Here is a 24,402-nt window from a genome sequence, read left to right as displayed (position 1 = left end):
AGTTTTGTAAACTATCATCGACATTGCTAGAGGACAAGTAGAGTATATGGTGGAATAGTCACAAAAAACGAATCACTTTTCTTTGAAGTCGTTGGAAACGTCATAATTCAATTAAATTCAACTTTATTAATATAGTGCCAAATCACAACACAGGTTATTTCATGGCACTTAACACATTTAAAGTCCTTACAGCAGAACTTTACAATATTATACAGAGAAACCAACAATTCAACAATTCAACAATTCCCACATAAGCAAGGAGGAAAAAACTCCTCTTTAAGGGAGAAAAACCTCCAACAGAGGGAAGAAAAACTCTCTTTAACAGGAAGAAACCTCCGACAGAACCAGGTTAACAGAACCAGGATCAGAGGTGGGTGAACATCTGTTAACAGAACCAGGATCAGAGGTGGGCGGAGCATCTGTTAACAGAACCAGGATCAGAGGTGGGCGGAGCATCTGCCTTGACCAGTTGGGGTGAGAGGAGAGCAGAGAGAGAAAAGGACAGCATAGAGATAGAAGAGAAGAACTGTTGGTGGAGACAACAATCACAGAGCAGAGACATGCAGCTCCATGACGGGACATCTGGAAAAGAAAGAACAGAAACTATACGAGCGAAGGAACTGAATGGAGACAACAGATAATAATAAGAAACTATGGGAGAGAAAAGGATGGTGAGGTATGAGTCAGTTAAAGAGTAGGAGGAAAGAAAAGAAGCTCAGCATGTAACGAGGTCCTCCAGCAGCCTCGGCCTATAACAGCATAACTAAGGGTTGGTTCAGGTCTACCTGAGCCAGCCCTAACTATAGGCTTCATCAAGAAGGAACGTTTTGAGTCTAATCTTAAAGCTAGAGAGGGTTTCTGCCCCTCCAACACAAACTGGGAGCTGGTTCCACAGGGGAGGAGCCTGAAAACTGAAGCTCCGCCTCCCATTCTACTTCTGTAAACTCTAGTAACGGTTTATTCTATACTCACATTCAGCAGAGAAGAAGCTTCAAGGTGGAAATCAATCTTTTATTTTGTCACAAGTAGTCGATGACTTCAACTTCACTGTGATAACACTTCTGTACAACCGGAAACTTCACTTCAGCCACATGTAAATGTCAGTCAGACTCTTCTGGAGGTGATCTGAGGGAGCACATTATGAAAACACGTGAAAAGAAGAAATCCTTGTTATGTTGTGTGGCAGGACTGGACCCAGCAGGAAGACACAAAACTCAAGTTCTCTCTCTCTCTCTCTCGTTCTCCCTCGCTCTCTCTCTCGTTCTCTCTTTCTTTCTCTCCTCTTCCCGAGTCGAGAGGGAAACTCCACCGAACTTTCCCCGGGGAGCGGGGCCATCTGGTGCAGCCATGTTAAAGCGCTTTGAGACCGAAAGGTGATAGCGCTATACAAGTACAGACCATTTACCATTTACGCGCTCAGCTCTGGTCCGGGCAGGATCAGGTGGGCCGTAGACACTGCAGGCAGGCAGGCCAGAGACAAGAGAATCAGTCACCCTGTGAAGATATTTTGTGTAACTTTGAATTTTTCAGAAGTGGCAGGTCTGAATAAGACTTTGTGGTAAAACACTAATTAGTCAGCTCATCCATTTGCTTTTAACCTGATTAAATGTGTGTGTGTGTGTGTGTGTGTGTGTGTGTGTGTGTGTGTGTGTGTGTGTGTGTGTGTGTGTGTGTGTGTGTGTGTGTGTGTGTGTGTGTGTGTGTGTGTGTGTGTGTGTGTGTGTGTGTGTGTGTGTGTGTTTAACTCAGTACAGTGTCCTCTTATGTAAAACTTTCATCCCATTGCTTGTGATGATCCTCTACAGACCCATGAGACTGAATGTAAAGTGAGACCTGGTGGTGATGTCATGGTATGTGATGTGTGTGGGTAGTTGTAGTGGTGATGTCATGGTATTTGAAGTGTGTGGGTAGTGGTAGTGGTAATGTCATGGTACTTGAAGGGTGTGGATAGTGGTGGTGGTGATGTCATGGTATTTGGTGTGTGTAGGTAGTGGTGGTGGTGAGCTGGGCCTGAAGCAGAGACAGGAACACAGCAGACTTTCGTTGGTTCATGTGAAACAAGTTGTTGATCCATCATCTCAGATCCTTCAGAGATTACAATAATACGATAAAATAAAGTGTTGTGCATTTTAAAATATTAAATAAAAAATGTAGTAAAATGTCATGCTTGTTATGACAGGATGTCCTGTGGACATTTCAAAGATAAAACAACCAGCATCAGTGTGTTCATACATTAACAGCTTTCTCTGGTGTGATTCTCAGACAACCCTCGGATGCTGAGTCATGTGCCCATCACCATCCAGGTCCTGGATGTCAACGACAACATCCCCACCATCTCCGGGGGCAACAACGCCGTCATTGTGTGTGAGAGCACCAAAAGTGGACAGGTGAATCTCCGCTGCCCCACACTTTGTCTGTCAGGTGTTTGATGATTAATCAACACGTATGAGGAACATTTCCACATCTGTATTTTCATTGTGCGGCTCTGTTGGCTCGCTGCATGTTTTCATCTTCCCTCGGTCCTGTGACCATCCCCTGTAAGAAACAGGCTTTCAGCTCCTTCCTCTCCTTCCAAATGTTTCAATCAGCTCTGATGTTCCTCAGCGTCTGGACCTACGCTGCTCCGCAATAAAACAAAACCACCAATAGAAGTCAGATTTCTCTTTTCTTTTTCTATGTATGTTGTAGGCCAATCAGAAATGTTCAGCATGTCAAATAACCCTCCGAACGAGTTCAACAACAAGCGGAGTTGTCAGAGTGTTGGTGTGACATCAGTCTGACACCACTCTGACATCATATCAAGGTTTAAATGACAGATAACAACAAACATCATGACGCGTGTCCTTTAAATACGTCTAGTTTGATGTGAAATCAAACATGTAATTGGAGCAGTAGATTCAGACATACAAACATGTACATGTGTACATGTGTACATCTACAGAACGCACTCAGCATAGAACATAGCAGGAGGTTTATAGTCTGGATCCTTTATGAGTAGCTGACCTGAAGTCTGGTCATCATAGCTGCTGGGTTTCAGATATATCTTATAGAGAGCTCCACCACATCCACGGTGACACTACAGCGTAAATAATGAAATGACTGAAGAGAAGAAGTAATGATGTCCATTAAAGGAACAAACATCCATCCGTGTTCATGAAAATAAGTTCAGTATCTGCACGTTGGTTCAGCAGCGCTGCTGAATACTGGAGATAAAGAAGAATGTGTTTGGAGCAGTAGTGATGAGGTCATGATCACTCAGGTTCCACTTCCATAAAACAAAGTAGAAAAATAATAGTGTAACTATTCCAGGTGACAAGGACCTGAACATGACAGCAGACAAACTGCTGCATCCCTTTTCATTTTCCTTTTTTAGCAGCAATAGACACACTGACAATAAATCATTTCACCTGAAATGAGACACCAAAGGTTGTGTGTGCTGTGCAGGTAACAACTTTCTGCTCCATGTCATCACACTGATCACATGATGTAAGTCTCCAGATACACCCCCACCCCTCCCCTCCCAACCAATCAGATGCTTGTCTGCCTAAATTTGTTTTAGAGATGTTGGGAGGTCTGAATTATCCAGTAGGACTTTGGTAATTCTGTCTCTCTAACTTTTCTTCTACATGTTACTCATCTACACCGACTGTCTGTTGCATGAAGTTACAGAGAATACGCTCTAAAAATGAAACTATATTTGAGACAAGTTGAAAATATTTTCAGGAGGAATCTGTTAGTTATAGACTGAGATCCACAGATAGAGAGATGAGAGACGGATTCTGTGTTGTTCTTGTTGTTTTCATGGAATGTGGACAATTAATCAAATGTAGCATAAAGTCAGACTTATCGCTTAATTACAGGTACAATTGAAGATTGATATGCAGCCAGAGAAAAACTCTTTAAAATCAGGATTACAGTTATATTTCTGTGTCTGTAAATGTGCAGAGCTTCAGGAACAGAAAGTGGAAATCCTCCCAAACATGCTCTGAAATTCAGGATTAAATTCTCCGTCTTTAGTCCCAGTTTGCAGATCGTGGAGACATTTGAACAAACTGTGATGCAGAGACCTCCAGACATCTGTGATTGGAGAATGTCCAAATTAAAACTGTATACATATACAGCATACACACACACATACATACATATATATATACACACATATATATACACATACATTATATATATAGTGGTGTGAAAAAGTGTTTAACTCCTTCCTGATTTCTTATTTTTTTGCATGTCTGTCACACTTAAATGTTTCAGATCATCAAACAAATTTAAATATTAGTCAAAGATAACACAAGTAAACACAAAATGCAGTTTTTAAATGAAGGTTTTTATTATTAAGGGAGAAAAACAATCCAAGCCCACATGGCCCTGTGTGAAAAAGTGTTTGCCCCTAAACCTAATAACTGGTTGGACCACCCTCAGCAGCAACAACTGCACTCAAGCGTTTGTGATAACTTCCAATGAGTCTTTTCCAGCTGTGGAGGAATGTTGGCCGACTCATCTTTACAGAGTTGTTGTAATTCAGCCACATTGGAGGGTTTTCCAGCACCAACCTCCTTTTTAAGGTCATGCCACAGCATCTCAATAGGATTCAGGTCAGGACTTTGACGAGGCCACTCCAAAGTCTTCATTTTGTTTTCCTTCATCCATTCAGAGGTGGACTTGCTGGTGTGTTTTGGATCATTGTCCTGCTGCAGAACCCAAGTTGGCTTCAGCTTGAGGTCACAAACAGATGGCCGGACGTTCTCCTTCAGGATGTTTTGGTAGACGGTAGAATTCATGGTTCCATTTATCACAGCAAGTCTTCCAGGTCCTGAAGCAGCAAAACAGCCCCAGACCATCACACTACCACCACCATATTTTATTGTTGGTATGAGGTTCTTGTTCTGAAATGCGGTGTTACTTTTACACCCGATGTAACGGGACACACACCTTCCAAAAAGTTCAACTTTTGTCTCATCAGTCCACAGAGTATTTTCCCAAAAGTCTCGGGGATCATCAAGATGTTTTCTGGCAAAAATGAGACGAGCCTTAATGTTCTTTTTGCTCAGCGGTGGTTTTGGTCTTGGAACTCTGCCATGCAGCCATTTCTGCCGAGTCTCTTTCTTCTGGTGGAGTCATGAACACTGACCTGAACTGAGGCAAGTGAGGCCTGCAGTTCTTTGGATGTTGTCGTGGGGTCTTTTGTGACCTCTCAGATGAGTCGTCGCTGCTCTCTCGGGGTAATTCTGGTCGGCCGGCCGCTCCTGGGAAGGTTCATCACTGTTCCGTGTTTTCTCCATTTGTGGATAATGGTTCTCACTGTGGTTCTCTGGAGTCCCAAAGCTTTAGAAATGGCTTTAGAACATTTTCCAGACTGATAGATCTCAATTACTTTCTTTCTCATTTGTTCCTGAATTTCTTTGGATCTCGGCATGATGTCTATCTTCTGAGGATCTTTTGGTCTACTTCACTTTGTCATGCAGGTCCTATTGAAGTGATTTCTTGATTGAGAACAGGTGTGGCAGTAATCAGGCCTGGGTGTGTTTAGAGAAATTGAACTCAGGTGTGATAAACCACAATTAAGTTATGTTTTAACAGGAGGGGGAAACACTTTTTCACACAGGGCCATGTCGGTTTGGATTGTTTTTCTCCCTTAATAATAAAAACCTTCATTTAAAAACTGCCTTTTGTGTTTACCTGTTATCTTTGCCTGATATTTAAATGTGTTTGATGATCTGAAACATTTAAGTGTGACAGACATGCAAAAAAATAAGAAATCAGGAAGGAGGTAAACACTTTTTCACAACACTGTATATATAATTATATGTTTCCACATAAATTATTCAGACTGTGGAGCTGCTGGTCCAGATCACTTTAATCCAGGGGTGTCAAACTCATTTTAGTTAAGGGGCCACATACTGCCCACTTTCACCTCAAGTGGGCCAGACCAGTAAAATCATAGCATAATAACGCATTCATAACGACAATACTTCTCTATGTTTAAATCATTGGTGAAGGTTTTTGGATGATAAATCCTATTTTAAGGTCTTTCTACAATAAACTAGAAACATAAAGAGCAAAAACTCAGAATCAGTCCACTGTTTATCTGCCCTGGCTCTCCTCTGCAGATTCCCTAACAGCGAGCGCTTCTGCCTCTGGAGCAGAAATCACATTTACGCTGTTTTTGAAGCAATTACTGGATTGATTAAAAAAAAAAACTTACAAAATGTTTGTACTCATAAACCTCCATATTCTCATAGAAATGGAATTTATGTCTTTCTGTAATTTTCACACTTAGCAAAGTCATCCGGCGGGCCGGATCCGGCCCGTGGGCCGTATGTTTAACACCCCTGCTTTAATCCCAAACACAGGCCCGCCTTCTCTTCCTCCTCTTTCCCCTCTTGCCCCTCTTCCCCCTCCTCCTCCTCGTCCTCCTTTCCCCCCTCTTCCTCCTCCCCTCCCCACCCCCACCACTGCCAGCCCCTCTGCTCCACAGCGGGCTCTTTCCAAACCAGGGTGATAAAACGTTTGTATGTGCAGATGTGCATGACAGCAACTGTCCTGGCGTCTACGTCCACACACAGATCACATCTCACACACTTCCTCTGCTTTATTACATGAACTGTTTTCTCTCATTATCTGTCTACCAGCCTCTCTGGTTTTTATTGAATTGAGACCGGAGTGTGTGCGTGGTTTGTGTGCATTGTTGAGTGTGTGATCACCAGCCTTCCTGCAGGCAGCAGACAACACATGCTGCATGGTCAATGTCGGGGGAGCACTCTTTTTTTCTCCATTTTGCTGTCATTGCAACAAACTGATGCCAAGACATTTTCATGTGTAGCGTTAATCTGGCATGACACGTTTTCTCTGCTATGTTTGGGCCCTCAGTCGGGGACGATATTTGCATAATTGATTGGGAAGCGATGAGACTGGCTGTTGAGGTTGTGGGGCGTACAGAACATTTAATACTCATGTCCTGTTTGCTTTGTTAAGTGCACGCAGAACAGTGACAGATACGAGCCTGAGGCCTCCGAACATACTCTGATAGGAGTAGATGGAGGAGAAGATGAGGGAGTGCAAGGACTCCTACAGGAGGAAGCTGGAGACCAAACTCCAGCAGAACAACGTGAGGGAGGTGTGAAGGAGATTACTGGGTTCAAGGGGAGAGAGAGACAACCAGGGGGCTCCCTGGAGAGGAACAACCAGGGGGAACCTGGAGAGGAACAACCAGGGGGAACCTAGAGAGGAACAACCAGGGGGAACCTGGAGAGGAACAACCAGGGGGAACCTGGAGAGGTCAAATGAACTAAACTGTTTCTTCAACAGGTTTAGTTCACCACCCTCATCTGTCTCCTCCACACCTCACACCTCCAAAACACCTCTGCTGCCCCCCCCCTCTGCGCCCCCTGGTGAACTGCATAGAGCCCTCAATCTCAAAGGGCTCTTCCTCCATCGACACCACAGCCCCGTGGTCCTGAAGACCTGCGCCGTCCAGCTGACTGAGGTCCTACAACACCTCTTCAACCTGAGCCTGAAGCAGGAGGAAGTCCCGGTGCTGTGGAAGACGTCCTGTCTGGTTCCTGTCCCCAAGAAGACGACTCCATCTGGCCTCAACGACTACCGACCGGTTGCCCTCACATCTCATGTGATGAAGGTGCTGGAGAGGCTGGTCTTGGCCCACCTCAGGCCGCTGGTGAAATCTTCTCTGGACCCGCTGCAATTTGCGTACCAGCCTCATGTGGGAGTGGACGACGCCATCATCTACCTGCTGCAACGAGCTCAGTCTCACCTGGATGGAACCGGTGACTCTGTGTTCTTTGATTTCTCCAGTGCATTCAACACCATCCAACCACTGCTACTGAGTGAGAAGCTGCGGGTGGTGGGGGTGGACGCGTCCACTGTCTCCTGGATCACTGACTACCTGACAGGCAGACCACAGTTTGTCCGTCTGGGCAGTGTGCTGTCTGATACGGTGGTCAGTGGTACTGGAGCTCCTCAGGGAACTGTTCTGTCTCCTTCCTGTTCACCTTATACACAACTGACTTCCAGTACAACTCAGAGTCAAGACATCTGCAGAAGTTCTCTGATGACTCTGCAGTGGTAGGATGTATAAGGGACGGACGGGAGGAGGAGTACAGGGCAGTAGTGGAGGACTTTGTGGAGTGGGCGGGAAGGAATCACCTGCTCCTGAACGTGGCCAAGACCAGAGAGATGGTGGTCGACTTCAGGAGGAAGACGACGGTTCCACAACCGCTGAGAGTTCTGGGAGAGGAGGTGGACATGGTGGAGGAGTACAAGTACCTGGGTGTGTCCATCGACAACAGACTGAACTGGAAGACCAACATCAATGCTGTCTACAAGAAGGTGATGAGTCGACTCTTTTTCTTGAGGAAACTTCGATCCTTCAATGTGTGCAGCGAGATGTTGGAGATGTTCTACCATCTGTTGTGGCCAGTGAACTGTACTTCGCTGGGGTCTGCTGGGGGGGCAGCATTGGAGCCGGAGACACCAACAGACTTAACAAACTGGTTAAGAAGGCCGGCTCCATCATCGGCTACAAACTAGATCAGGGGTGGCCAACCAGTCAGAGACTAAGAGCCACATTTTTTACTGTGTTACCGCAAAGAGCCACATCATACACATGGGCACACATGAACATCACCCCATCCCTTCCTCTTACACACACACACACACACACACACACACACACACACACACACACACACACACACACCTCTGCTCAGCTAAATTTATTGTGTGACATTATCATGTCACACACCAACATGATAATGACAGAAATGGACTCCTACAGTACTAAGACCACAGGCCAGTCATTTTCAACAATGAACATTGTGTGCACTGTCTCACACACACAAACTCTCAGTTCAACAAAGTCCACAAACAAAAACATAATAATTTACAATAGCGTTTTTCACTTACTATGCATGTTGCTTAGTGCGACTTCTGTCATTCCTTGCCTTGAACAATCCTCTTCAAATCTGGCTTGTATTCTGTTGTTGCCACTCGAAGCAATTCTTTCACACGGGTGTCAGTCAGAACAGATCGATGCTTTGATTTCACATGTTTCAGGGTAGAAAACACAGACTCAGACGTATGTTGACCCAAACATTGACAGTATCTTAAGCGCAGCCCGTTTGACATTGGGGTATTTTTCCATTGGCACACTTTTCCAGAACTCAATGGTCCCTTCCCTTAAAGCAGGTTTCAGTTGGTCCTCCTCACAAAGATCGATCATCTCCAACTCAGCCGCAGCCTCATCTGTGACTAGCAGGGCTTTCAAACAGTCCGTCTCCGCATTAAATGGGTCGACGAGGAACGTAATCTGTGGCCTTTTCAGTTGTAGATCACGGAACCGGATGACAAAGCTTTCGTGCAGGTTTTCAACCAGTGTTGCATATCTGGCTCTTTGCTTATTCAGGGCGGCGCTGGTGACTTGCCCGCTGGCTTTTAGCAGAGTGGGAAAATGCGTTAAATCTCCCTTTTGAATATGCGCCTTGAACAGCTTCAGTTTGTTGACAAACGCAAACACACTTTGCAGCAGGTCAGGCAGCATTTTTAACTTACCCTGCAGGGTCAGGTTCAGTCTGTCCAAGTGACACAGCATGTCGACCAAAAAGGCCAGATCCATAATCCACTCGACGTCCGAGAGCTCGGGATAGTCCTTGTCCTTCTCTTCCATGAACAGTTTCACGGCATCCAAAAGCTCAAAGAAGTGAGAGAGCACCTTGCCTTTGGACAGCCACCTCACAGTGCAGTGCAGCGGCAGGTCACCTGGAAGTCCTTGGTCCAGCTCAGCGATGAGATTCTTGAATTGCCTGTGGTTAAGCGCATGTGTGCGGATGTAGTTGACGATTTCCATCACAGGCTTCATGACGTTGTCTAAATTCAATGATTTAGACACGAGTTGCTCCCTGTGGATGATGCAGTGGAAATTCCAAAACTCGGGAAATGTTTGGTCAGCTTTGCACAGCCCCACAAGTCCGTTCACAGATCCGATCACGGCCGGCGCTCCATCCGTGGCTATTGCAGTTAGCTTCGGTATGGGCAGATTTGCTTTCGCAAATGCAGCCATCATTGTTTCTTTCACATCTATGCCACGGGTTCTGTCTTTTAATGGCACAACATCAAGGAGTTCTTCTTTGATCACACAATCTTTTGACACAGACCGTGCAAATATTGCCAGCTGAGGCTCGTCTTGTACGTCACAACTCTCGTCTTGTACGTCACAACTCTCATCCAATGCGACACTAAAATACTCACATGCTTGAAGGTCAGAGTGCAACTGTGATTCAACAGCCGTGTTAATGTCCGATATTCTGTGTTCAACAGTGTGGCGGGACAGTTGGATGTCTGATACCATTCGTTTTAGTTTGTCGTTTTCAGGAGACAAGATTTCAACAACGTCACTGAGGCATTTTTTAACGAACTCCCCTTCATTGTATGGCTTTTTAGCCCGTGCAATGCTCCAAGCCAGTTGATACGATGCAAGCGTGACAGTCTCTGAGTGCTTCGTAATTTTTTGGAAAAACTGTACCTGCTTTTCTGCCTGACTTTTCAAAGTGTCCAACTTGTGCTTGCGAAATTCAGTACCTTTTGGAAATCCCTGGTCGATGTTAGCATGGAGTGAGCTGAAGTGGCGCTGAAGATTTGAAGCTTTGAAATGCGCTAATGACGTCTGACATATCAGGCAGAATGGCTCGCCATGACGTTCAACAAAAAAAATATAAACTTTCCCACTCTGTTAAAAACGTCCTGTGTTCATCTTCATATTTTCGTTTAGCTGTACATTTTTTCCTGCCATTTTGAGAGCGAAATTGACACTAATTGTTTACTCGAATGGGTTTGCCCCTCCTGCTTTGCGGAATTTCACCTCATGCGCATGCACGTTTGACGAAAATACCATATTGAACTCAAGCGAAGCGAACACGCACAAAAAAAAACACAAACACAAATGTTGATATGAACGTAAAAGAGCCGCATGAAACCAGGCAAAGAGCCGCATGCGGCTCGGGAGCCGCGGGTTGGCCAGGCCTGAACTAGATAGTCTGGAAAAGGTGGTGGAGAGGAGGACGCTGAACAAACTATTGTCCATCTTGGATAATCCTGTCCACCCTCTCCACCACCTGCTGCAGGGACAGTGGAGCACTTTCTCCAAAAGATTCCTCCAGCTCCGCTGTCACAAGGACAGATACAGGAGATCATTCCTGATACAGGAGATCATTCCTGATACAGGAGATCATTGCTGATACAGGAGATCATTCCTGATACAGGATGCCCACTGCCATAAGACTTTACAATAACTCACCTCTGGCAAAATCCATCACAGTACAATAACACTGTTGACTGTGTTTCTTGGTTGCTTGTATATTATATATATATAGATATATACTGTACTGTATGTATATATATACATATATATATATGTTGACTGTGTTTATTGGTTTGTTGTATATAATATATATAGATATATAATGTACTGTATATACTGTGCATTTTATATTTTATATTTTTTACTGCTATTTACTGCTATTTTATTTTATTGCTTTTCTATTATATTATTCTATTCTATTATTTTTATTCTATTGTTTATATTATTGCTTCTGTATGTATGCTGCTGTGGCGAAAAAATTTCCCCTCGGGGATTAATAAAGTATATACCTACCTACCTAAACACTTCAAATTTCTACTAGCTTGTTTACTGTGAAGAAACAGTCAGTGATGCCTGAAGAGCCATGTGATAGAATTATTTAAATCAGCCTGAACTGGAAGAGATTTCTATTTGTTAGAATCATCGCTAACAAATCACAGACTTCAGGATGACAAGTTATACATAAATAGCACAGGGCACTGTTTCTGATGAGGCTTTATGTTTCCACAGACGACAACGTAACTAAAGCATTTATGAACAACCGTCTCTCTGCTGATATCAGGTGGAAAAAGAAGCCTCGATGAGTCGCAGCCATTTTTGAACATTTCATTTGGAAATCAGAAGATAATCAGGGAAACATTTTCACATTCAGACTGAAGTTTTGTTGATTTATAGGTGAAACCTTCCGATGATTGTGATCACCTGAAGCCTGTTCAAATCTCGCTGAGCTCAATGCGTTGTGTGGAGTGGTGTTTTCAGGCCTGTTGAAACACTGACCTTTAACTCCACAGAATCCAGCCAACAGACAGACATCAGAAATAATAGGGCAGAAAGTCATGATATCTGGGAATAAAGATTCCCTCCGGATATACAAGTAGAGTGGTGTGCTTTGACTGGGATGCTCCTTTGAGTGGGATCATGCGATTACTGCTGGATATGAAGAGCAGACTCGGAGGTTCGTGTTCAGGGTTTAGAGGGATCTCTAGCAGAAGAGGAATATGATGAGTAACCAGCTGATACTGACACTCGCGGTGTTCTTGTTCACCTTCCACAGACCCTGAATCTTTCTGCAGCTCACAACACACAAACAGGAAAGTCGCTCTAATTTTGTTTCATCTTTTGCATCCCAATATGCAAGAGGTATGAAGCTGGTCATGATATGTATCCTCACCATGAGCTGTCACTAAAGCCTTCACACTGCTCCTTTAAGGCCAGAGTCACTATACAGTCAAATGAAAAACATAGAAACTCAGACATTAATAAATGAATTATACTCTGAAACTGGTTGTGAACACACTGCTTACTTTTTGCTGTTTATTCCACAATAAGTTTCGACCAAAAGATGAGCGGGGAATTCATTTAAATGTAACTTCTCTCACTTTATTAGTGAGTAAATATTTGAAAGGCAACAGTGTGTCACCAGTTTTTCAAAAAAGAGTCTCTCTACGGTGTCACAACAGTGTGTCACAACAGTGTGTCACAACAGTGTGTCACAACAGTGTGTCACAACAGTGTGTCACAAGTGTGTCACAAGTGTGTCACAGCAGTGTGTCACAACAGTGTGTCACAACAGTGTGTCACAACAGTGTGTCACAACAGTGTGTCACAAGTGTGTCACAGCAGTGTGTCACAAGTGTGTCACAGCAGTGTGTCACAGCAGTGTGTCACAAGTGTGTCACAGCAGTGTGTCACAGCAGTGTGTCACAACAGTGTGTCACAACAGTGTGTCACAGCAGTGTGTCACAACAGTGTGTCACAACAGTGTGTCACAAGTGTGTCACAACAGTGTGTCACAACAGTGTGTCACAACAGTGTGTCACAAGTGTGTCACAACAGTGTGTCACAAGTGTGTCACAGCAGTGTCACAACAGTGTGTCACAAGTGTGTCACAGCAGTGTGTCACAACAGTGTGTCACAACAGTGTGTCACAACAGTGTGTCACAAGTGTGTCACAACAGTGTGTCACAACAGTGTGTCACAACAGTGTGTCACAACAGTGTGTCACAGCAGTGTGTCACAACAGTGTGTCACAAATGTGTCACAGCAGTGTGTCACAACAGTGTGTCACAAGTGTGTCACAGCAGTGTGTCACAACAGTGTGTCACAAGTGTGTCACAACAGTGTGTCACAACAGTGTGTCACAGCAGTGTGTCACAACAGTGTGTCACAAGTGTGTCACAACAGTGTGTCACAACAGTGTGTCACAACAGTGTGTCACAACAGTGTGTCACAACAGTGTGTCACAAGTGTGTCACAGCAGTGTGTCACAGATAGATAGATAGATAGATAGATAGATAGATAGATAGATAGATAGATAGATAGATAGATAGATAGATAGATAGATAGATAGATAGATAGATAGATAGATAGATAGATAGATAGATAGATAGATAGATAGATAGATAGATAGATAGATAGATAGATAGATAGATAGATAGATAGATAGATAGATAGATAGATAGTTACTTTATTAATCCCACAAGGGAACTTTTTTTTTACCATCATTATAGAGTCAGATGTGTGTGTGTGTGTGTGTGTGTGTGTGTGTGTGTGTGTGTGTGTGTGTGTGTGTGTGTGTGTGTGTGTGTGTGTGTGTGTGTGTGTGTGTGTGTGTGACCCCACCCCCCTCTTCCCAAAGTAAAAGAAGGAACACTTACTACTGATGACTACATGAACATATTTTCCGTCATGTCACGTGTAAACATGACATTATGACCAATTAATTTAATGTCTTGTGTAATAGATTGTAAGAGATTGAGGTCGCTGACTTAATGTCATTTCAGACTGTGTTCTTCTGTCACAGTCTCTCTCTGTAGCCTTTCTTCTCTTACATGCTCTTTTTTGTTAATTCATTTATGTCTTCTGTTTGTCTCCTTCAGGTGATTCAGACCATCCGAGCAGCAGATCTGGATAACTTTGCAAACGGGAAGTTCTCCTTCTATACTCCTGCTGACCATCAAGTTAACACGAATTTTACTGTGAAGGACAATGGAGGTAAGACTTCATGTCATGTCATGTCTGACACAATAAAAGACGGTAGGAGGAGCAAAGAGCAGACACAACCAGGCGGGCAAGTGAACACAGTTTAGTGGTTTGTTAAAGTAAAAATACAAACTCAGATCAGGAACATGATCGGGTATAAAAAGATGATTAGGTTAGGTTAGGTAGTTACTTTATTAATCCCCGAGGGGACTTTTTTTTTTCAGTTAGGCAGAGTCTCTCAGCAGTGAAGATGGGGAGAGGTTCACCACTCCGTGAAAGACTGTGTTGGAAAATAGTGCACCAATCTAAGAATAATGTTCCTCAACGTAAAACTACAAAGAATTAGTGGATTTCATCGTCTAAAAGTTCATAATATCATTAAAAGATTCAGAGAATCTGGAGAAATCTCTGAACACAAGGTACGAGGCTGGAAACCAATATTGGATGGTGGTGATCTCCGGGCCCTCAGGCAGCACTGCATTAAAAACACACTATTCAGGAGTGGAAATCACTGCATGGGCTCAGGAACACTTGGGACATCTGGAGCATCATGACATGAAAAATACAACAAAGGAGACCCTGAACTGTTGAGCAGCTGAAATTCACTATCTAGCAAGAATGGGACCACATTTCACTTTCAAAATTCCAGAAACTGGTTTCCTCAGTTTCCAAATGTTTACAGTGTTGTTAAAAGAAGAGGTGATGCAGCTCAGTGGTGAACATGATCCTGTCCCAAATTACAAACTGAACTTTGTACTGAACTCGTTTCAAAGACATCATCAAGGTGCATCATGGGACTTGTTGAAGCTCGAAACGTTTCGTCTTCAAAGACATTTTAAATACTTCTGTAAATCTGAATGATTCGTTTGTTTTGAGCATCTCCCATGAGAATGAAACGCTTCATAAAGTGGGTCTGAGCTGTCAGCATGAGTTACAGCAGCAGCTGATCACAAATAAGAACTCCACTCATGTACACGTCAAGCTGAATTTGAACTTTTTAGAGATGTGTTGCTGCCATCAAATTCAAAAGAAACATATAAAACTATAGAATTTCTCTGTTTCAACATTTGATATGTTGTCTTTAAACTATTTTCAATTACATATGGGTTATGTACGGTGTCTCAACTTTTATTAGAGATGGGGTTGTACGTAGTGGTTGTCTAAGAATCGATATTGAAATATTGACACTTGTGAGTCCAAACATTTATTGTGGAGGGTTGATTCACATATTAAAGTATTGATGTCTAAACTCTTTGGAGTAAAGTTAAATGAAACCAGCCAGATAAGAACTACTTCTTCTTCCATCTGTCAGTCTTGTGTGAACTATGGCTTTATTAATGTGTGAGCTACTAAACTGAGTGTTGGCGTTGACGATGGCAGAGAGACGAAGAGTGTGTCGCCATGGAGACAAATAAATATGCCACCAAAATAAATAAATATGGTTATGAGTTAATTAATGAAATTAGTAAATGCCACAATAAATCACTACATAAAGATCAGGGCAGAAAAGTCAACATAATATGTCTGTGTATTAATGTGGTCAAAGTGCTGATGCTTTATTGTTATTTCTCTGTACCTTTGAGCAGCCAATAATGTTAACTGACTCTGTCCAGTTCAACGACTGCATGAGCAGTTCTAAAGGACCCCAGTCGTCCATCTTCATGCCCGTCTACTTCCCCCATTTACCAGCTACAGACTCCCACATTCTGTACTGCTACAGTATTCATTATGTTGGAAAACAAAATAAATTATTTGTCACTTGATGTGATTTGCCAGATACATTAATTCAACAAATATGAATTAATTTCATCACTGTGTTGATAAAGCTGTCATCTGTGTGGCAGTGCGTTAAACAGAAAAAAGAGAAAAAGCCCGTTTAGTTTTTATGAATGGTCAGGCTGGAGGCGGGGTCAAGTGTCAGATGATCACTCACTGAGCCTGCTCTGAAAACAGGGAGAATGCTTCCTTTAAAAAAAAGGCTAAATATTAATTTTGATACAGCTAAGAATAAAAGTTCATTATTCGTCCACCATGACTAAAGTTAAACACTTGTTGATACCAGTTACACAGATACTTAATACAAGTTTACATTGTTAGCCAATATGAGGAACTAAAGACAGGCAGAGAGTCTGCAGATTAACTATATAAACGGGGCTTATAAACATCAACAATATGTACAAGTGTTATTAATTTGCATGAGAAACAAACAGAGAATAGAACATGATATGTGCATTATAGTTTCAGCTTGAATACTGAGTTTGTCATTGTGGAGTTGTGACACTGTTCCATTATAGGACAGCAGACATTAGTTGTCTGGATAGTTTCACCTTGTGGGGCTGACGGAAGGGTCAAAGGTCAGCTGGTTCACAGCAGGAGACCGAGTCAAACCCCGGCCAAAAGGGAAGTTTATGTTTGTTTATTGGGCCTGGTGAGTTTTATGACGTGAAAGCTTTTTGGAGTTTATCTGTAGATCTGTGGTGTCCTGCTTCATAAGTTATTGTAACTTTAGGATGACCTGAGGCTCTATGTGCTGAAGAGGATGTCTTGCTACAATGTGGAATCCTCCATTTATGACTGTTGACAAACAATATCATCAAAAGGGCTATGATGCATTTAAACACATGATGGCAGTCAGAGGACTAGTTGAGAAGTTATTACAAAAGCTGCCGTGCTGGAGGTCACACCTGGAAGAGGGAACGGAAACGGTTCTCTCGGTTGAACACCGTGACAAAACTCCCACTTTGAAAAGTTTACGTTCAAAATCATCTTAACCAACCTCTGAAAAACCAGCAGCTACTCGGCTCTGCAGTGTCATGTGCAAACACATGATCAACTTTGTAAACGTTGTTGGACTCACTCTATACAGGTTGTACTCAATAGAAGAATGTTCCACATCAATGTTGTGTTGTAGAACATGAGTTTGGGTTAGAAAAGAGTGATATGAACTGATAACACCGAGCTCTTCCATTGAGAGGGATTCAGTCAAATGTGTAAAAAAAAGAATAACATAACTCTCGACATGACCTGAACAATGTCCACAGAAGATCAGCAAAGGCACTGATTTCAGCACCGGACAACTCACCTGCTCACCACTGGCAGTCATGGACAGAAGACACTTCAGCACTGTATAACTTCAACTTTAACTGCACAAGTGTGTAAAACAATCCTGATATTGAGCTGCAGTGGGATGAGCGGGTCGGAAACAGGCTCCAGGGGTATTAAAAAACTCTTCAGAGCTGTTTATCAAGAATACCTTCATTTATTTATTTTTAATATACAACACATCTTATCTCTGATATGTACATTTATAACTTGGTTTTCAGTCTTCATCTGAGTTTATATATTTGTTTAACTATCATTTTCTACAGTATTCTTCAAAGTGCTGTTTTGCTCTCTCCTCCACTTTAATAATCTAACCTTCCCTCCACCTTTGTTCCACCTCTCACCCATTATTCATAAGTCTATATTATATCTTTACCTTTCACTCACTTCCTCCTTCTCTCTCCTCCTACTTCGTGTCTCCAGACAACACGGCCGGTATAATATCTCGTCGGCGTGAGGGCTTCAGCCATGACCGGGACCAGAAGTTCTTCAGCTTAGTGGTGGTGGTGTCTGATGGCGGGGAGCCCACTCTCAGCAGCACTGTTACACTGTCCCTCAGAGTGTGTGTGTGTCAGAGGAACAGCAGGGGGCGCAGCAGCAACAACATGTGTCAGCCCCAGGCCTTTCTGTCATCAGCTGGTCTCAGCACCGGGGCCTTTGTGGCCATACTGCTGTGTATTGTCATATTATTAGGTGAGTAGGCAGACATGTGTAATATAACATGCTTACATTAGCAGTGGGAGTACATTTGGATTTAAAAAACATTGCTCTTATACATATATATATATATATATATATATATATATATATACAGTGCATCCGGAAAATATTCACAGCGCTTCACTTTTTCCACATTTTGTTATGTTACAGCTTTATTCCAAAATGGATTAATTTTTTTTTTTCCTCAAAATTCTACACACAATACCCCATAATGACAAAGTGAAAAAAGTTTGTTAAAATTTTTTGCAAATCTGTTAAAAATAAACAACAAAAATATAACACGTACATACTGTAAGTATTCACAGCCTTTGCTCAATACTTTGCTGAAGCACCTTTGGCAACAATTACAGCCTCAAGTCTTTTTGAGTATGTGGCTACAAGCTTGGCTCCTATTCTTGGGCAGTTTCTCCCATTCTTCTTTGCAGGACCTCTGAAGCTCCATCAGGTTGGATGGGGAGCGTCGGTGCACAGACATCTTCAGATCTCTCCAGAGATGTTCAATCGGGTTCAAGTCTGGGCTCTGCCTGGGCCTCTCAAAGACATTCACAGAGTTGTCCTGAAGACACTCCTTTGTTATCTTGGCTGTGTGCTTCGGGTCGTTGTCCTGTTGGAAGATGAACCTTCATCCCAGTCTGAGGTCCAGAGCGCTCTGGAGAAGGTTTTCATCAAGGATGTCTCTGTACATTGCTGCATTCATCTTTCCCTCCATCCTGACTAGTCTCCCAGTTCCTGCCGCTGAAAAACACATGATGCTGCCTCCACCATGCTTCACCGTAGAGATGGTATTGGCCAGGTGATGAGCGGTGCCTGGTTTCCTCCAAACATGACACTTGGCATTCAGGCCAAAGAGTTCAATCTTTGTTTCATCAGACCAGAGAATTTAGTTTCTCATAGTCTGACAATCCTTCCGGTGCCTTTTGGTAAACTCCAGGTGGGCTGTCATGTTCCTTTTACTGAGGAGTGTCTTCCGTCTGTCCACTCTACCATACAGGCCTGCTTGGTGGAGTGCTGCAGAGATGGTTGTCCTTCTGGAAGGTTCTCCTCTCTTCACAGAGCAATGTTGGAGCTCTGTCAGAGTGACCATCGGGTTCTTGGTCACCTCCCTGACTAAGGCCCTTCTCCCCCGATCGCTCAGTTTGGCCGGGCGGCCGACTCCAGGAAGAGTCCTGGTGGTTCAAACTTCTTCCATTTACAGATGATGGAGGCCACTGTGCTCATTGGGACCTTCAATGCTGCAGAAATGTTTCTGTACCCTTCCACAGATCTGTGCCTCCATACAATCCTGTCTCAGAGGTCTACAGATGATTCTTTGGACTTCATGTCTTGGTTTGTGCTCTGACATGTCAACTGTGGGACCTTATATAGACGGTGTGTGTCTTTCCACATCATGTCCAATCAACTGACTTTACCAGGTGGACTCCAATCAAGTTGTAGAAACATCTCAAGGATGATCAGTGGAAACAGGATGCTCAATTTTGAGTGTAATGGCGAAGGCTGTGAATACTTGTGTACATTGGATTTTTGTGTTTTTTATTTTTAATAGATTTGCAAAAATTTCAAAAAAATATTTCACGTCATTATGGGATATTGTGTGTAGAATTTTGAGGGGAAAAATGAATTTAATCCATTTTGGAATAACGCTGTAATATAACAAAATGTGTAAAAAGTGAAGCGCTGTGAATACTTTCCGGATGCACTGTACAACGTTCACTAAGAAACCTGACCCCACACACACACACACACACACACACACACACACACACACACACACACACACACACACACACACACACACACACACTTTCCGGATATATATATATATATATATATATATATATATATATATATATATATATATGTTATATTATCTTATAATCGTATATATACATATCTTTTAATATCTTATGTTTTATAATCATATATATATTATATCTTATTATCTTATATATCTCACAATATTTTATAATCTTGTATTTATATATATACTCTATATATTGTATAATATTGTAAATTTATATCATAATATCTTATAATCATATATATATATATCATACATATATAAGATATATATATAAGATATATATATATATCTTATATATATATATCATATATATATATCTTATAATATCGTATATATATATATATCTTATAATATCTTATAATCTTATAATATCATGCGTTGTACCAGTAATTAAAGCCTGAGGTCCAGTGAAGGCTGAACCATGGTGAGTAACAAACTAGTGCCCTCTGGAAGCTGTTGAAGGTCATCGGATGATCAATATATTGGATCAAACAGACCGTTATTATGATGGAAAGTTCTGTTTGGTTCCGTCAAAGTAAAGGCTCTGTTGCTCCGGTCCTTTCTACTGCATGGTCTTCAACCAGCAGATGTTGTTCCACTTTCTTCTCTCCCTGATTTAAACTTTCAGCCTGTAGCTATGATATGTAGCCTTGAGCTTGTTTACATCCACTGTGGGTCGCTGAGTGTTTTTCTTCATAGAATACATTGAGAGTTGTTTTCAACGTGGTGATCCACAGTTCATAACTGAAGAAGAAGCATTACTGTCTACTGTCGTGTGTTTGTGTTGCTACCTTTTACTTATGATCCGTTGTGGTATCAACATAGAGCTGTTGATCGAGGACCTGATGCACAGACTAATTTACTACTTTGGTTATTTCAAATAATGTATTTATCTGTCCATGCTTTTTTTTTGCCGTGAATTAAGTAAATGGTTTTTATTGGGGTTTATAAAATACATACCTTTTCATATTCCTGATAGTTTGTTGGACAGAAAGTCTGTTATGTTTTTGTAAAGAATCCAATCATCCAGTCTATGTTCATGTTAAAGATCTTTATCTGTCCTGCTCACCTCCCTGCAGTCATCGTCATCCTCTTCACCCAGCTGAGAAATAAGAAAGCGAGCAAAGAGCAGCTGATTCTGTCTGAAGAGGACGTGAGAGAAAACGTGGTGACATATGATGATGAGGGAGGCGGGGAGGAGGACACAGAGGCCTTCGATATCGCCGCACTTCGAAATCCCAAAGCCATCGAACCTCGCAGGAAGTTCCACAGCTACCTGGGCCGGAGCCCCTACGGAGAGGAGGAGGAGGAGGAGGAGGAGGAGATCATACTGGTGAGGAGGAAGAGAGCTCGGGAGGAGGACTACGGGAACTACAGCCCTGAGACAGAACCTACCTGGTTTGTCATTGACTGTGTTCCTCAAGAGATCAGCCATTCAGCTCCTTCGCTTCTGGACGGTCATGACATCATCCAGCAGATCATCCAGCAGAAGGTGGCCCAAGCAGACTGTGACACACGCGGCCCGCCTTATGACTCTCTGCAGACATATGCTTATGAAGGCCGGGGGTCCTTGACTGGCTCGGTCAGCTCTTTGGGTCTGACCGCAGCGCTGCCCGAACTAAACTATGCTGACCTGGAGGACTGGGAGCCCGAGGGCCACACACTGGAGAGACTGGTCGGAGAGCCGCTGGCTTCAAGCCAAGATAACCCCGACTCCTAAAGGTTCTGTTTCTTTTACTGTGCTGAAACAAATCACCTTTTACCTGAGCCATTTAAACCTGGCTGCACATCTACTGCCACAGAAAGCTTGCGCTGGTGAACGGTGACATAATGTTAAATGAGAGGAAGAGAAAAGCCATTTATGTCAGAAAAAACAGACCAAACACAGCTTCTGTACTATGGAGGCTACCTGACAGACAAGCAGAGGTTTAAAATGACAGATTTTTCCATCAGCTCTGCTTGTGGGGTGTGTTAATGAAAAAGGTCCAGCTGACTGTGGGACTGAAGGATTCTGGTTCTGATCTTCTATTGCTAAAAGTCCAGGCATGACGCTCAGACAGCTGTTCTGGAGATGAATACCAAATTCTCTTGAAGTACAACAACCCAAGATTGGAGGTTCAGTGTTCATCCTTTAGCTTGAATGATGGGAATATGAAGTTTTCTTGGTTTATTATTCATTCAGACTGTGATGTAGGTGCTTTTTGTAAAGATCAGAGGAAGCTGACAGCCCTGCTGAAGGTGCACACTTTACTGAGATTAAGAGGAAGTTACAGGCTGTAGAAAAGTGGTGAATTCTTATTATTTAATGACTGTCAGGTCACAGAGCCCCAAATATGTTTGCATGCATATGTTGACAGTAGGACCCTGAAGCATCGGTTCCCCAGATGTGGATTAGTGAAAGGTAGCAAATCCAAAGTCCAGTTTTTATGATCGTGCTCTGAGACTAAAGACCAAAATGTAAAGACTGTCAGGTAATCTCTTCTGGTCTCTTTCCTACTGCAGGAACTCAACAACTCAAAACCTGTGTTGGAACATGTTAAGCAGTCAAATCATTCTTCAATCTGTTGTTTTTTCTGCAACTTCCAGTGTGACAAACTGTCACCCACCAAAAGAAGTTAATTATCCTGTTCCACAAACCTGTGACATGTCTGAGGTGAGCACGGCCGTGTTGATCCTCCGTTCTTTACCATGTACATGTCAGCCAGGTGATGTAATCAGAAACATTTTTCAGATCTGATGCTGTTTTACCATTTAACGTGGAGCTTGAACAAGAATGAATCCCTCAAATACAATTTGCTATTCTCCCAAAAATACTTCCAACAGAAGCTCAATAAAGTTCTTTGACTTCCTAAACTTCCAGAGACAGGAAATTACACGAGGTCTGAAAGCCGTCTGGTAAATCGGATTAATTCTGACGTTTCGGGATCATTTAGTGACTGACCTTATTTAAATGACAAATGATTGATGTCTTAATTCAAGCAGTAGCCACTGTTCTGCATAAACCTTCCAAAAGACTCTGACAGGCTTCATCTGACTCAACACAAAGATAAAAAACAGACAGGGGACCTCATCAGATTCACAGGCCTCTTATTACCTAACAGAAAAAACACAAGAGTTTCCCATGTTCAAAAGCACATGTGGTCACACACGTCAGCACAGGACAGTGGTGCCATGTTTCATATGATGAAGTTCCTGCAATGACAAAGGATCCGATCCGGTCCACATCAGCTGACAGGTGTTCTGAGCAGAGAGGAGGCTGACAGAGACACAGCAGGAGCTCAGGGTCTCACTGACTAGCTCATAAAGAGTGTAAGATCAGACTTCTCCTCCATCTTTCTGTCTCCTGGTGACCCCACTGACTCCTGTGAATCTGTGCAGGTTTGTATCACAGTAAACATTTTGTTTCAGTCAACAGAAGATCATCAGGAGGATGAAGCCTATTTTACCTGGTGTATATTTTTATCAATGAATAAAAAAAATCAGTGGTTTGAAAAGCAGATTGATTGTGATTTTATGAGTTTGGATCCATATGCACATATCTGACCCCACTCTGTCTGAAACAATCCTTCTCTCTCCTTCCTTCTGTTCCACTTCTCTAACTGGGTTAACAGGAAATAAACAACTCCCTCAAAGAGCTCAAAGTTTCTAACGGAGGCCACAGCAGTAATAATGTGCTTTAAACATCTCGGTGTTGGTGGAGCAGTTATCGAGGGATGGTGAATCTGTACAGGAGACGGCTTGGTTTGGGACAGAAGGAGATGAATTAAAGCCTGAACACGGATGTGGGTGCTGACTTTTTTGTCATATTTGTAGTTTTTTTTATTGTTGGCTTCGAGCACTGATGAATCAGGAGCAGCCCGGCCTTGACTGTTATCAGTTCAACCTGCCACTGATGATCAACTGTGTTTTATTTATTTATTTTTTAATGCTGTTATTATTAACGCCTTCTCTAGACCGAGATCATTGAAGATGGACTGAGGTGAAGTGGACAACTGTCCTGAGGTCTGATGGATCACAATCTGAGATTCTGTTTGGAAATCATGGACGCTGCATCCTCCAGGTTAAAGAGGAGAGGGACCATCCAGCTTGTTATCAGCTCAGTTCTAAAGCCAGCATCTGTGATGGTACAGGGATGCATTAGTGCACATGGCATGGGTAGCTTGAACATCTGGAAGGAAGCATTAATGCTGAATGATATATTCAGGTTTTGGAGCAACATATGCTGCCATCCAGACAACGTCTCTTTCAGGGAAGGTCTTGTTTATTTCAGCAGAACAACGTCCAACCACATTCTGCACGTATTCCAACAGTATGGTTCTCAAGTAGAAGAGTCCGCTGATAAACTGGCCTCCTGCAGTCCAGACCTGTCAATCATTGAAAACATCTGGAGCATCATGGCATGAACAATACAACAAAGGAG

The 24,402-nt window shown here is 42.7% G+C and overlaps 1 protein-coding gene across 1 annotated transcript in view; it reads left to right on the top strand.

The window, feature by feature from the left end:
* The window catches only part of LOC138637104 (cadherin-18-like), a 72,632-nt gene extending 48,564 nt beyond the window's left edge, over positions 1-24,068 (top strand). Inside the window, exons 7-10 of the mRNA XM_069725583.1 lie at positions 2,263-2,387; positions 14,257-14,371; positions 17,885-18,154; positions 21,062-24,068. Coding sequence (XP_069581684.1) covers positions 2,263-2,387; positions 14,257-14,371; positions 17,885-18,154; positions 21,062-21,702 — 1,151 coding nt within the window. The 3' untranslated portion in view covers positions 21,703-24,068. The remainder of the gene's footprint in view (positions 1-2,262; positions 2,388-14,256; positions 14,372-17,884; positions 18,155-21,061) is intronic.
* The last annotated feature ends 334 nt before the right edge of the window (positions 24,069-24,402 follow it).

The sequence above is a fragment of the Brachyistius frenatus genome, unplaced genomic scaffold (genome assembly GCF_029030835.1).
Source record: "Brachyistius frenatus isolate BFR_SWC_R1_liver_20210118 unplaced genomic scaffold, ASM2903083v1 Contig_430, whole genome shotgun sequence".
Lineage (NCBI taxonomy): Eukaryota > Metazoa > Chordata > Actinopteri > Embiotocidae > Brachyistius > Brachyistius frenatus.
This window is presented reverse-complemented; position numbering and strand designations above follow the sequence as displayed.